Source organism: Myotis myotis, unplaced genomic scaffold (assembly GCF_014108235.1).
Source record: "Myotis myotis isolate mMyoMyo1 unplaced genomic scaffold, mMyoMyo1.p scaffold_m19_p_12, whole genome shotgun sequence".
In the NCBI taxonomy this organism is placed as follows: domain Eukaryota; kingdom Metazoa; phylum Chordata; class Mammalia; order Chiroptera; family Vespertilionidae; genus Myotis; species Myotis myotis.
In genome coordinates this window covers 54,204,469-54,219,538 of record NW_023416316.1, presented here as the reverse complement: position 1 = coordinate 54,219,538, position 15,070 = coordinate 54,204,469, and the positions used below count along the sequence as shown (strand labels likewise).

Below are 15,070 nucleotides of genomic sequence, written 5' to 3'. Positions count from 1 at the left end.
TATCTGGGTAAATACTGTGCCCTAGTACAACCTTAGCTTATTCACTACATTTAAGAAATAGACCTGTTTCAAGTAAATTTGACATTTTTATTTAACCTTTCCCCATTCCCCCCCCCCCCCACGAAAACAAGACTATATCAAGTGGAGGCACATGTTAGATGGATTTTTGATATCTCAACTTCATTTAGATACCAAGTTGCAGTTATTTTTGGACATACATGAGGGTTCTTCTTGTTTTTCTTTTAGATCCATAAGACTTTTAAAAATAAAACTCGGTTGTTCAGCAACCAGAAACATTTCTTCAGTAGGCTTATGTTGTCTGCTGTGTTGATTAGCTCTTTCTTTTCTGTGTGTCTGTGTTAACTCCTTCATGAATAATGCATGGAAATTTGTTACTCAATTTACAGTAAACCCCAGCTAAGGAGGGCAACTTGATCTCTTTTTCTGATGAAAAGTGGTTTTTGTTGTTAGGTTTATTTAGGGCGTGGGAGAGATGACTTACTGCTAGTTATCATGATAAATTTAGAATACAGAAGCTAACCAATTGCTTTAGTAAGTACACTGCTATTTTTAATAAGACTGAAGGCTAAAATAATCAAAGTTGGGTGGAGGGGCTAACAGGTTATTGATGAGGCTCTAGGAGTACAGAGAAGAATATTTTTCTATCATTTTTTCCTGAGGATTCTAAAGATATTATTTGCTTGTTTGATATTTCCATTTTTCTCAGTTCTTTGTACCATGAATATGTTAATTCCAGAGAGAGAAAAACTTTTTATTGAGGGAGAGGAAAGATAATTGTGTTGGAGCAATTGATTACCTGCTTAGAAAAATGAAAAGAGACTCCATACCTCACACCACACCCTGAAATAAATCCTAGATGGTTCAAAACTGAATCTGAAAACAAAGCAATTATAAAATAGAAGAAAAGTACTAGAAAGAATTTTGTTTACTTTGTGCAGAGGAAGGACTTATTAAGCAATATGTAAAACCCAAAAGCAAACAACAAATTGACAAATTTAATTGTATAAAGAATTTCTTTAGCCGAAACCGGTTTAGCTCAGTGGATAGAGCATCGGCCTGCGGACTGAAAGGTCCCAGGTTCGATTCCGGTCAAGGGCATGCACCTGGGTTGCGGGCACATTCCCAGTGGGAGATGTGCAGGAGGCAGCTGATCAATGTTTCTCTCTCATCGATGTTTCTAACTCTCTATCCCTCTCTCTTCCTCTCTCTAAAAAATCAAAAAATATGTTTAAAAAAAGAAATTTGTTAAAAAATACATAAAGAATTCTTGATTACATATAGAATTTAACTCCTGCATGTACAGATCATACAAACTTAGAAGTAACGAGCTGGGGAAAGATTTCTAGTGTATATCACAAAGACTATATTCAGAATATATCCATGGCCACAGGAAGTGAATACCATGTGCTAGAATCCTTGGTAAAGTATATAAAGAGAGAGTTCACAGGAGGCATACAAATGGCATGTCCTCACCTGTTGTCAGGGGTGCACTTAGTAAAGCACTGAACCGCTAATTGGAAGCCCATTTGCTATGCACAGCATTGTAAGTGTACATATCATTTGAACAATAGCTCTAATTGTAGGAGTTTATACTAAATAAATTTTCACGGGTCCACAAAGATGTGCAGAAAAATAACAGCAATGCCTAATAGTAATCAGGCACTTTCTAGTAAGTCAGGCAATGTTTTTAGTACTTTGTGGTTTTAACTCTCTCTATCCTCCCACCATCCCTGGACTAGGTCCTATTATTTTCCCTCATTGATAGAGGAGGGAACCAATGAACAGAGTACATTTAAGTAACTTGTCAAAGCTGAAAGAGGTACCTACTGATGAAGCCAGCATCTCAACTAAGGCAGCTGGGCGCCAGAGTCTGCACATTAGGCCTTTCAGACTTAGGGAGATTTTATAGCCTTAAGAAGATTGAAGTTGACTTTTATTCATCGACATGGGAATTTCTCATGTCAGGGTATAAGTTTACTTCAGAAAAGCAAGTAGCACCCTGGCCAGGTATTTCAGTTGGTTAGGGCATTGTTTGTACACCAAAAGGTTGAAGGTTCAATTCCTGTCAGCACACACGGGAGGCAATTGGTCTGTTTCTCTCTTACATCAATGTTTTTCTCCCTCTCTCCAAAACCCTTCTTTCTCTTCCTTTCTCTCTAAAATCAGTAAACATATCCATGGGTGAGGAAAACCTGTGTAGTGTATGGTTCTGTTTAGGTTTTGAAATGTTTATGTGTGCTTGGATGTGTGAGTGTGTGCATTTGGATATATATGTGTAATGCAAATGAATTTTAAAATCTGGTTCATAAACGTACAACTGAAGCCAGCCAGTTTTACTGGGGTGAGGAGGAGAAGTAGGAGCCATACAGGAAGACTTTAATATAGTGTGCATACACACTATACACCTGTATCGCTTGAATCTTTGCCAGTGACACTGTATTCATATACTGCTTTTATACTTTCAAAACATCCATCAAAGAATTGAAGAGAAAATTGCTAAGTTTACTCAACAGCCGCAGTTCATGGAGCTACTGCTTGCCCAAAGCACATAAGTGATACAGTATATCTGTTGTAAGTACATACATGCATTTATGTAGAACTATGGAATTTTAGAGTTTAGGGAATTTTAGAAATATAAAGCCAAGAGAGGTTCTATAATGTACAGATTGTTAATGAGAGAGCCTGAATTAGAACCTACATCTTATAATACCCCATTTTAGTATTTCTTCTGTTATATCTTGCACAATATTTATGAAAAAAATTCCCTACAATAATATGAATTGTGTGGCTTTCTGTTCTTTTCCACAAATACCTATAAATATCTGTTGAAATAATTTTCCCTCGAAGGTTCTTGTGAACCTGAATCAATTAATGTCATTCTTTTATGCAACTGACCTTATAATACTTAGGAACTCAGGCTGCTCTTTAAGTAAGATTTAGAAATATGTTACTTGCTTTCCCATTTATATTGAACTATATTCATATAGTATGTGAATAGAACATACTAATGTATCTAAATGATCTCATATACAGTATAGTGTACAAGTGTAACATGAGATACATGATTGCAGGAAATGCATTGAAAAGCACTTATAGCCGAAACCGGTTTGGCTCAGTGGATAGAGCGTCGGCCTGCGGACTGAAAGGTCCCAGGTTCGATTCCGGTCAAGGGCATGTACCTGGGTTGCGGACACATCCCCAGTGGGAGATGTGCAGGAGGCAGCTGATCGATGTTTCTCTCTCATCGATGTTTCTGACTCTCTGTCTCTCTACCTTCCTCTCTGTAAAAAATCAATAAAATATATATATAAAAAAAAAGAAAAGCACTTATAAACACAAAGGTATACAGAATATCAGCTAAGTGATGAATTTGTATGTTTGCTAATGCTTTTTAACTAATGAATAATTATGCTGTGTTTAGGTTTTTTTCCCCCACTAAGTAGTCAGCCATTAAGAAAGGATCCTACAAAATACATTGAAGTAATTCTGGCCATAATTTTTGCTTTTCTATTCTCTCATCTTCAGGATGTTACTGACAGTTCTTCGGATCCAATACTTGATCTGCAAGTGCCTTTGGAAGAACTCTACACCCAGAACCTCCTGCAAAGACAGGATGACAGCCCATCTTCCGTAGACTTGAGCACGGGACCTGCTTCTGGGTTTATTGTAAATGATTATACACCTGAACAACAATATGGATGTGAAAACACAGGCATGTGGGCTGAGTCTCACCTACCCAGGGAAGTTATATCAAGTGCAGAGCTTACTTCTCTGCTGCCTGATTCAACGGGAAAGGTACTATTTTAAAGATACGGCGGGTGTGTTAGGATGAGGTCATGAGGTTGGGACAGGGAAGTATTCTAGCTCAGCTCCCCATGTGGAGCTGGTGCTCTCCTGACGCTGAGGTTTTCCAGAAGCCAACCTATGAACTTGTCTTGGCTATGGATTCTTGTGGAATAAAGCACAACCAATGAGAGAATGTGTGTGATGTTGAAATCATATTCCAAAGTCTAATTTCCCTTTCCATGTGACTTATTTTTTTCTTTCGTCAGGGCTCTGAGTTCTTAAATCAACAGAGCTCCCTGGCCTCTGCTGCCGAGCATATCATGCTGCAGAATATATCCAGAGAATTTTTTGAGAAGACTATTACCATAGCAAAAGGCAATTCTAGCCTAGGTAAGTTCCTTATTTTCCACACCTACCTTCCCAACCAACGCCCTCACAAAGAGGAAAAATTGAACCGGTTTTGATATTTTTGACTACAGGTAAGAAAATAGATGTTTTAAATTTTACTGTAGTTTTTACGGTTTCTCTTTTTATGTGCGCATTATCTTTCCTGAAATGGTTAACAGGTTTGTTTAGTTCAGACTAGCTTAAATCCCTCACTCTCTTAATTACTTAAGAGTATGCAGTGGCCTCATTTACATTCAAGTAAAAGATACACAGAATTGTTTGTGTATGAAACAGCAAATCAGAAAAGAAATTCTTAGAAAATGAAAAGTCAGCAATTTGGAATTCTAAATTCTTTGGAAAAGCAAATTATTAGCTTTTTTGAATGTTACCAGTTATGCATTAAGTCAGTTTGTATTTAATTTCTTTCATTCACTGAAAGAAAGACTAAAAAGACAGCCAGGTGTGCCACTACCAAAATGTAAATGCGATTTATAATTGTCCTTCCCAGGTGGCAGGAGTTTTGTGTCCTTTCTTAGCCAGGAGGGGTTGTGGCTAGTTAATAATCATACAGCCTTCAGAGTTGGGCAAAGAAAAGTTTCTGTAAAAATGAAATCCTAATTTTAATAACTAAAGCTCTATTGAGGCAGAGCACATTTGTTCTTTTTTTATTTTTCTTTCAAGTTAAGCAGTCATGTGACTCAGCTCTGTCCCCAGCGCTCTCTGATGGAAAGTAGATGTAGGATGTTAGAACAGCTGCTCTGAATGCAGAGTGTTGTCCAGGACTCTGGTCAGCGCTGCATCAGGGATCTTACTCCTTCTGGCATGTGACCAACCAGTGCCCTTTACATTGATGTCTCACGGCGGGGTCTTCTTTCCTTGTTAAACTTGAGACTTGGCAAAGAAGTCCAGCGGGGCTCACATGGTGAGTGGGATTCTAGTCTAGGTCTCATTCTCGATTTTGTCCCATTTGGTGGTGGCTGGGTTCTACCAACAGCAGCCAAATGGAGAATTATAGTAGAGAATTTTTACTTAGTTATAACATGTCGCCTATATTTACATTTAATGGAATGATATAAAACGTAAACTCCTGAACTTTCTGTAATTCACTAATTTGAGACAGATATTATAAATATCAAAGCATGTCAGAAATAATTCATCTGTTAATGCAATGTTTCCGAAAGCATGTTACTTAGAATACTGGTTCTGCAGGATGTAAGTAGGAGTTATACATGGCTTCCAAGTTTGAAATGTGATGAATTTAAGGAGATGGGCTTCTGTTTATGCTACATCTCAGTATCTTTAATACTCAGATGTGCATGCGCCTCTTTAAGAAGATGTTATAGAGTGCAGCATTTCTCATTTAATTTGTCATAAAACTCATTTTTTGACCAACTCATAAAACAGAGGTTTTGTAAAAATCCCTATTGTTTTGAGAAACTCAATTCTATTATTTTAACCCAGCTATCAAACGTTCATTTTTCTCTATATTATAGCCACTGTCTAGAGAAACCAGGAGTCAGTTACTTTTCTCAGGGAACATGAGTTTAAGAAATTAGCTAATTGACACAGAAAGTCCTAAATGCATTGCGTACTATGATAGACACTCATACATAGAACATTGAAGGCTTAAAAGAGGGAATAACTGATCCCTGCTCTCTGAGTGTGCGCAGTTTAGAAAGGTTTCAAGGAGGAGAAGGTATTTGATTTAGTTCTTTAAAAAGGAGGAGTAGAGTTTTACCACATAGTTGAGGAGTTAGGAAAAGCTGGAAGTGATTAGAGCTAAGGCAGAGAAATGGGAAGCGTTACTGGGTGTCGTTTGGTATGGATGAAGTATGTGAGCAAAGTAAGAATTGAAGTTAAAGGTAGGGTAGATGGAAGATGGCTGTGGGGTGGGCTCATGGGCAGGACACAGGACTTCTGCTGTAACACCCTCGGGGCTTAAACTCCTACATAAGCGAGAGCTAAGGGCAGAAGAGTGACATGATGGGGTTTGTGTTTTAGGAAGATCATGCTGGCTTAGTTTGGAGAATTAGATTGGAAACAGTTGGAGGCTCTTGTAAGAGCCATGGTTTGAGTACATCTGATTTTACAATCTGACCACTTTGGCTTGCTTACTTATTTTTAGTTTGCTAAGGGAATGTTGAATTTTTCAAATCTTCTTCTTCATCTGTTCAGAAAAATCATGTAGATTTTTAATATATTCTATTAAATCGTCAGGATTTAAATATGTTTTTATTGATTTTTGCAGAGAGGAAGGGAGAGGGATAGAGAGATAGAAGCATTGATGAAAGAGAAACATAATCAATAGGCTGCCGCCTGCATTCCCCCACTGGAGATGGAGCCAGCAACTTGGGCATGTGCCCTGAGCGGGAATTGAACTGGTGACCTCTTGGTTCCTGGGTCGATGCTCAACTGCTGAGCCACACTGGCCAGGCCAGACACCTTATTTTTTAAGTGTGATACAAGATACTTAACATAAAACTTACCATTTTAACCATTTTTAAATGTACATTTCTGTAACATTTGGTACATTCACATTGTAGTACAACCACCACTACCATCTCCAGACCTTTTCATCTTCTCTGACTGAAACTCCGTGCCTATTAAATAATAATTCCCAATTTTCCCTGTCTCCTACCTCCTAGCAACCATCATTCTATCATCTGTTCCTATACATTTTGACTACTGTTGGTACATCATGTAAGTGAAGTCATAGAGTATTTGTCTTATTGTGACTGGCATATTTCACCTAGCATAATGCCCTCAAGGTTCTATGTTGCAGCATGTGTCAGAATTTCCTCCTTTTGAAGGTAGAATATTTCATTATATGTAAATAAACACACATACCACTTTTTTAATTGATTTTTTAGAGCGAGAGGAAGGGAGGAGGAGCAGAAAGAGAGAAACATTGACTGGCTGCCTCCAGCATGCCTCCTGCCTGGGAATGAGCCTGCAACCCCGGGCATGTGCCCTGAGCAGAAATCTGGCAGCCTCTCAGTGCACTGGGTGATACTTAACCAACTGAGCCACACTGGCCAGAGCAACCACAGGTTGTTTGTTCATTTATCTGTTATTGGACACTTAAGGTGATTCCACCATAGCTTTTAAGTTTTGGTTTTTAAAATATACTAATTATGATTAATCTCTTTGGGGGGAAATAGTGAAAGGTGAAGTGTCCTTGCTTTCTGTCATATCAGAAAATCCATTTAAACCTCAATAGCTTGATTATAACATTAAAGTATAAGAGAGTCCTTTCATTTGCTGTGTGTGACAAAACCTAGAAGTGTGCAGACATAGTGCCATTAGCTTATTAACCAAATCTATCTATTTAAAAGGATAATATGCTAAGTGTCCTTCCCACCTTCCAATCAGTCGCTATGACACACACTGACCATCAGGAGGCAGATGCTTAACGCAGGAGCTGCTGTGACATGCATAGAGAAACGGCACTGTGGACTTGGCCCCCAGAAAGCAACACTTGGCTTCCCCCAAGTGGGACACAGGCCCTGTCACCACCCTGGAGTGACAGCCCACCAAATCGCAGCCGAGGCTGCCAAGACCCCATGGCGCAAAATGCAGCCCATAGCCCAGCCCACCCCTGAAACGGTTGTGTGGGTGCCGGGGAATGACATCACATGGCAACGCCTGGCTTCCTCTCCCTAGCAACTAGCCTCCTTGGAGTTCCAGAAACACAGGTGGAAACATTTACACTTTAACCAAATGTCTGTGAAGCGTTTTCCTGTGCCTCATCTCATTTGATCCTCACAGAAGTCCTGGAGAAGGTAGATAGGAGACTTGTTGGAATCCTATTTTCTTTTCATTAGCCAGAAAACAGATATTTAGAAAGTTTAGAAACTTGACCCAACTGAAAAGAAGTAAGAAATGGTGGACCTTGAAAATAACTTCAGATTTTCTCACTGGGCAGAACATAGTCAAACACTGCTGCAGTTAAATATTTTCCCCTTTGTTCTCCCTGAGTGATCTATAATAATAATCTGCTTTGTGTTGATATTTACTGCTGTGTTGCTGACAATTACCTGAAGAGAAGTTGGGGTGCTTCACTGGGCTGGAAAAAAGTTTAGCTAAATCAGAAAGCAGGTCTAATTAAGCAGGTTTATATCTATTAAAAGCTAAGTTGACTTGTGCATGCGCGATACATATGAAGTTCTCACTGGCGCCAGTTGTGCGCATGTGTTTCCATCTGTCATTGTCGATCGTGAATTTGGTTGACACTTCTATTTTAGAGAAAGGGCGAATAGCAATATTAAAATATTTCTTCTAAATAATCTACTTTGAGTGTGCATGAATTCGTGCACCGGGCCACTAGTTTTAATATAAATAGAGTAACTTTTAGTTTTACTTTTGTGATTCATTTGAATTAATTTACATACTCAAAATGTAGATAGGGCTTTTCCTGGATGTGCGATTTCCTGAGGCCCAGCATTTTGGAGTTCCAATTCACTTTGCTAACGCAAGAACATTTCTGTGTTGTCTCGTTTGATAGGAGATGTTCACTATTCAGATTTCCGCAGCACTTAGAGTAACTAAATGTAAAGGAATTGTGAGAAATGCCTATTTTTAAAATCTGCGTAAAACATTAATTTAATTAAAGCAACCATTTAAGCTTTTAATGTAGGAAGGTGTTGCCTTTACAACTTGAAGTTACAAGAAATGTGATAGCATTTTAGAAAATCCAGGTAGAGGCTTGCTTTGTGCTGATAGGTGAGTATGTTATGAAAGGTCTATCAATGAACAGCTGAACACTTTTTCTAGGTTCACAGTCTCCCCTTAACTTACATGAGCTTGTTTTTAGGTTTTGTTTTCTGGATAGGTTCTGTAAAAGTTGTCATAATCCATTTGCTTTGATTTCATGAGTCACTTTTTTTTAACTCTGTTAAATTTAGGGAGGAAATGTCATATGCAAATATATGCACATATGTACACATGCATATAGTGACCTTTTAAACTTTTAATCTTAATGATTTTTGGTAGGTCTGTTCTCATTTCTGTAGATATGTTGTATTAGGGCTTGAAGGTAATAAGGTAGAAGGGAAAGAAAGACCAATCCTCTCTTCACAGATTAGGTATAGAAACATAAACATACTCACTCATTTTTCTGAAAGTGCTCAGTCTTTAGGAGGTGGAATCAGAACTCAAACTTCAGTCTCTCTGGTTTTCACATACTACACAATACACATCAGTGCTTGAGTTACCCAAGGCTACATGGAGATTGCTGTGATAACAAGTGTCATTGTGAAGCTGAATTATGGTTTTCTTGAGCCCTTAGAGAGCAATGTAGCTTTTGATTAGTATAGAGAGGCATCTTAAATATATTTTGTGAGTTGTCATTTGTTTATGTTTTGTACTTTGTTGAGCACTTTGGGTTGGGGACTTTGAAAGGTATTCTACATAAGTTTTTATTATGTACTTATTTTCTCATTTAATACAACCCTAAAAATAGGCATTATCCCCATTTTACAGATAAGTAAAATGATAAAATGAGATCTAGTGTGAGGTTAAGTCAGTTGCCCAATGCCACACTGATTAGAAGTGGTGGAACTCCAATTTGGAACCGGTTCTCTAGTTCTACAGTATACGATTTAGGCTATTCCTACTATTCTTCCTCCCAGAAGAAATTGGGAGATCTTATAAGTTACAATCAAAATCTAGTTAGTGGATATTACCTTGAAGTTGTTGAACCCTGAAAATGATCATTTGGCTAAAGGAAAATACAAGCTGAGACAACTGATGTCTATCTCTTGGTTTATGACAGCCGTAATAGCTGCTGGAGCTGGGAGTTAAAGATGCTATTAAAAATGAAGTTAGAGGTCATGTTGACCATAACTCATGGTGTCCTCCCCAGATTTGTGGCTTGCTGTGTTGTAGAGTGCGTGGTGCTAATGAGAACAAGATGCAGTGTTGGAGTCCCAGTATGGGCCACTGAGTGAAATTTTGTTTTATACTCATACATTTTGATGTCACTGTAGTACATTGGTGGAGCTTAGTGCGAAGGGTGGCAGCATCAGAGCAAACTAGAGAACCTGTTGAAACATTTCAGGCCAGCCTCTTTGCTCATAAGAGACCCATCTGGGATGAAACAGCGTCTAAACATGTTTATTCGCTTATGATCAACAGAGATGTTTCCTTCATGACAATGCATTTAAAAATCATTAGTGTGAGTCTTAAAAGAATATTTTGAATTCTTTTTATAATGGTTCGTTTATGTCAGAAAATGATATCTAGTAGCCTGGATTCCCCATATCCAGGCATGAAATCTAAGGCTATAAGCAAATTTTTAAATATTTTCAAAATATTTAAAAAACATATCTAAATTGGTATAATTAGAATTAATCTTTAGTCAGAAAGTATTACTTTGTGTTTTTTTCCAAAAATAAATAAATATTTAAAGAGGGAATTGTCACTTTCCTCAGAAAAATGTTTTTATAAGTACTCTCCTTACCTGGTTTAGTTATGTTATCTTGTTTTGGAAGGAACTTCTAGCACTTGATTGAAGTGAATTAACATTATTTTACGTAACGTGTTAACATAATTTAAAAGGTTTTATATTTTTGAAGGAGTAGAGTGAGGGTAGGATGAGAAGGGATTATAAATTTGGGTGAGGCTTGTTGTGAATGTCATTTTTGAGAAAGTGATATTGAAGTGAGGAGTTAGCTGTGCAGGAGCTGCTGAGAGGCTGTCGGTCCCTCTGAAATGGGGAGAGACCAGGTGAATTTCTGAAGCACAGTTGCTGGAACACAGGGAGCCAAGGAGGACATTGAACAAAGAAGGATGCATGTTCAGAGGGCCAGGACACCAGGCCCAAAGAATGTGCAAGTAGGTGTGTTGTATGTTAGCATAACAGTAGGTTATTAAAGGGTTTTTACCAAGGGAGTGATGTGATTTGTCATCTCTGTCTGCTGAGAAAAATGCACTGGAAGCCAAACAGGAGGCTGTTTTGAAAAGTGAGGCAAGAGAAAGTGCTAGCCTAGTCTAGGGTTAGTAAGGAAATGGAGAAAATGCAAGGATTCAGGATAAGTTCTGGAGATAGAAATAACAGGACTGGGTGATGGATTAAGAATAAAGGGTGAGAAAGAGGTAGGAGTCAAGATTGATTTCAGCATGCCTGCTTGAAGCAATGGAGAGCAGTGTTGTGGTGTCAACCCCAAAAAGGGGAAGACATGGAGAAACAAAGGGAGGTAGAAGCCTGGGAATTCAGTTTTATGCATATGAAGGTGCACTTCTTGTTATGCATCCAGGGCGCATGTCAGGAGGGCAATTAAATATCCAGATCTGGAGCTTATGGAAATTCAGATTTGGAGATAAAATGGGAGTAGATTAGTATTAAGTTCACATCAGCTTAGTTCAACAGGCACTGTGATAGGCACTGAGGATAGGACTTAATACAAGCTTCTTGATGTTAGGAATTCTGTTACGCTTTTTTTATCTCAAGCCACCAACATAGTATTTGGCACATAGTAAGCATTTAAGAAGTCTATACTGAATGAACAAATGATTTGGGAATAAAGTAGTAGCACAGAGTTTCTTGATGTATTGAACTAATTTTCCATTCATGGTCCTGTTTTTTACTCTCTTATACATATAAGATGGACTCCTGTTGTGAAATTGATTGGATATTGTGAAAACATGCTCCCTGGGAGAGCTTTCTATATAAGGGGTAACACACCAGTTCGCCTAAAATACATTCACTGTAGTGTAGGCCTATGTGTCTTTCATTTTAATTGCTTTTTATTGGCTTGAAAAATTAGTGCTAATTCATAGGGATTATGTGACTTTCAAATAAAAGTGAATTTGAAAATTGCAAATTTAATCCATATCTGTGTTCTTCCATTACCATAGGGATGACAGTAAGCGCTAACAAAGATGGCTTGGGTGTGATTGTCCGAAGCATTATTCATGGAGGTGCCATTAGTCGAGATGGCCGGATTGCCGTTGGGGACTGCATCTTGTCTATTAATGAAGAATCTACTATCAGTTTAACCAACGCCCAGGCACGAGCCATGTTGAGAAGGCATTCCCTCATTGGGCCTGACATTAAGTAAGTATCATTGGGACCCCAGTTTGGCTTGGAAAGTTCAGGAATTTCAGTTCAATAATCAGAGGTGTTTTCCCCCCCTCAAATACATTTTTACTTGATATACAAAAACCACATAATTATTTAATGTAAGTCACTTACAGGTTTGACTATTCCTGAATAGTTTTGATTTTTGATCATTTTTAAGATAACAGTGTTGAAATATTTTAGGACTGAGCATGCATGCCTTGCACTCTCGGCTCCAGGATGGGTGGCTGTTTGCAGGAGGACGCTGCCTCTTCCTGTGGGGGCAGCTCTGGGCATGAGGACAGGGTGCTATGTGTGAGGGCTGCAGGCCATAATAGACAGCAAAAGTTTAAAGGCGGCCCTGAGGGGCTGCGTTTCAGACCCAGGTGGAGATTCCAGAGAGGATGTGCAACGGTCTTAATGAAAGACAGACATGAGTAGTAACAGGAAGCTGTGGGAGGGTGGTGCCCATGGCAGCCACCTGTCGTGCTGCTCGTGTTCCGTGGTTCCATGGGGCAGCTGCAGCAAGGATGCGTGCGCCTGTTCCAGCACATTCCCATGTTTGAGAGCAACTTCATCCAGGTCAGCAAGAGAGAAATAGTGATCAATGTGCACACAGTGTGCGAATGGTCACTGTGGGCACCGCCTGCACCAGCCCCGCTCCAGTAATGTTGTCATGCTGCTGGCACCACCTGGTGTCAGCTGTGCAGTTGGTGTCAAATATGGCCACAACCGGGGAAGGGGACTCAAGTCAGCCAAGAGCTCTGAGCTGACCAGGCTGCCTCCTTTGAAGTCTGTAAAGATGTCCATCTACCATAATGAGGGAAAACACTCCTCTTGAAGCTTATACTGGCCGCTCTTTTTACCTATAATTATGCCCCCTTCAGATGCAAAGGAAGAATCAGTTTGCACACTGGGAAGACTTGGTGTTCTTCCTGAGACCGCCAGTGGAGGCTTACAGTGTACTCATGCCCTGCCAGCTTGTGATGTGATGCACATACCTGTGTTGGAGGCAAAGGACAAGAAAAGTCCAGTGACCACAACCTGGTCAGTGTCAGGAGCCTTCTCGTGGTCACTGAGGTGTCTGGGGCCACCTCTCTCGCTTATGCTAGTGGGGAAGGAGTCCAACAACATGCTTCATGCAAACACTCTGTGCTTAGGGACTCACTGTCTTTCCTAACCCTGCACTGGCAGGGCCTGACCAGGGTGCAGTGCCAGGGGCAGCAGCAGTTAACACCCTGTGCAGTATGAGTGTGGTTGTAGGAGGGAGATGACCAGCCGACCTGTTACAGAGACCTTAGAAGGTCCAAGAGCTGGACCCTGCATTTCAGCCTGGCTGAGTAAAGACAGTGGAAGTGAACAGAATGGAAGTCAGAGAGTCTGCCAGCGCCATGCTGAAGCCCTTAGTAAGAGAAAGGAAACGGAGGACACTCCCACCCAAAAGGCCCTCCCCTCTGGCTGGATGTGAGAGGGCAAGTCAATCCTAAGATCCCATGGAACCCCTCAGGGAGATCAAAAGGAGAAGGACCAGAACAGCCCAGGAGTACAGCAGCCTCAGCATCACCCTGAAGGGCTCTGATTTATCGCAAAAAGAATGAAGTGGAGCTGACCTGCAACTAGTATTGGGGGCATACTCCAGAGATCCTTTCCCTAGTCCCTCCCCATCTGCAGCTCCCCCTAGAATAGGAGGGAGCACGCTAGCCACTCCTGGAAGTCCTGCACATCAGCTGGAATGGGTCTCCAGTGTATGATCCACCCACCCCTTTTAAGAAGGGGAAACTTAACTTTCCTCAAGTGGGTCACTTCTTTAATTTCTTGAAATAAATAAATACCTGCTATTAAAAAAAAAGAAATATTTTAAAACAATGTTGCTGTCTCTTTTAATTTTACTTTTTATATGATTTTTTTGCAAAAACCTTAGATATGAGATGACATCTCTCACAGAACAGGAAGGTCCACTCTTAAAATCTTATAAAGATGTTTTAATTGGCCCTCCATATAAGGAATTGTGCACTACCTATGTGACCTGTATGGGTCCTAGAACTAAGCCGGTTGTTTGAGGGCCAGTAATGGACAAGACCATAGAGAACAGTGCCAGTTGGATGAGTAATTTACCTGTGCTGAACCTCATGATCCAAGGGAATTCACCAATATGTTGATATAGTCTGAATATAGGTCATATAGGATGTTTTGTGAGGAAGTGCTTTAAATGTCCCATAATTCCATAATGCGCCCAATGCACATTACATATGTGGTTTGGTTTTTAAGGCATTAAACATTTCCTGAACCAACCTAAAATTAGTTCATGACTTTATTGTTGTACCTCCTTCATGTAACAGCTTGACTTTTCCCTATAGCATTAACCATTGGATATTTGTATTTTTGTATAAGGGATAAACTAGTAAAATAAGAGCTCAGGGAAAGATTGCTGACCTTTAATTAATGTAATAGTTACTATTAGGGGAGAATTTTTTGTATGAATGCTATTTTATTGTCTGCATTCTGTATTATTCATTTGCAAAGTACATATTTCTAGAGCTTAGGTAAGAAAAACAATATTTTCAATCTGGTTTTCATTATGCCTTCAATAAAAAGTAGAAAAATATATATTGTTTGGAGTAGATTCTTTTCAGGCAGAATTTCACTAATGGGCTTTCAAATTTTTGTATGTCTTTTGACATTTATTTTATGGAATGAAATCCTGTGACTCTTCCATAATTACCTTATTAATATCATGAATGCAAGTAAACATCATTAAAAAATCAGTGTCTCTCTACTCAGAAAAAAAGAGAAACAGTAAGTGCTTTTCTCATCCCT

At 39.4% G+C, this 15,070-nt stretch overlaps 1 protein-coding gene across 2 annotated transcripts in view; it reads left to right on the top strand.

Moving 5' to 3' along the window:
• The window catches only part of MPDZ (multiple PDZ domain crumbs cell polarity complex component), a 175,935-nt gene that overhangs the window by 98,971 nt on the left and 61,894 nt on the right, over positions 1–15,070 (top strand). For both annotated transcript variants that reach the window (XM_036331164.1, XM_036331163.1), the window contains 3 exons: positions 3,547–3,816; positions 4,074–4,197; positions 12,052–12,250. In XM_036331164.1, the coding sequence (XP_036187057.1) occupies positions 3,547–3,816; positions 4,074–4,197; positions 12,052–12,250 (593 nt within the window). The remainder of the gene's footprint in view (positions 1–3,546; positions 3,817–4,073; positions 4,198–12,051; positions 12,251–15,070) is intronic.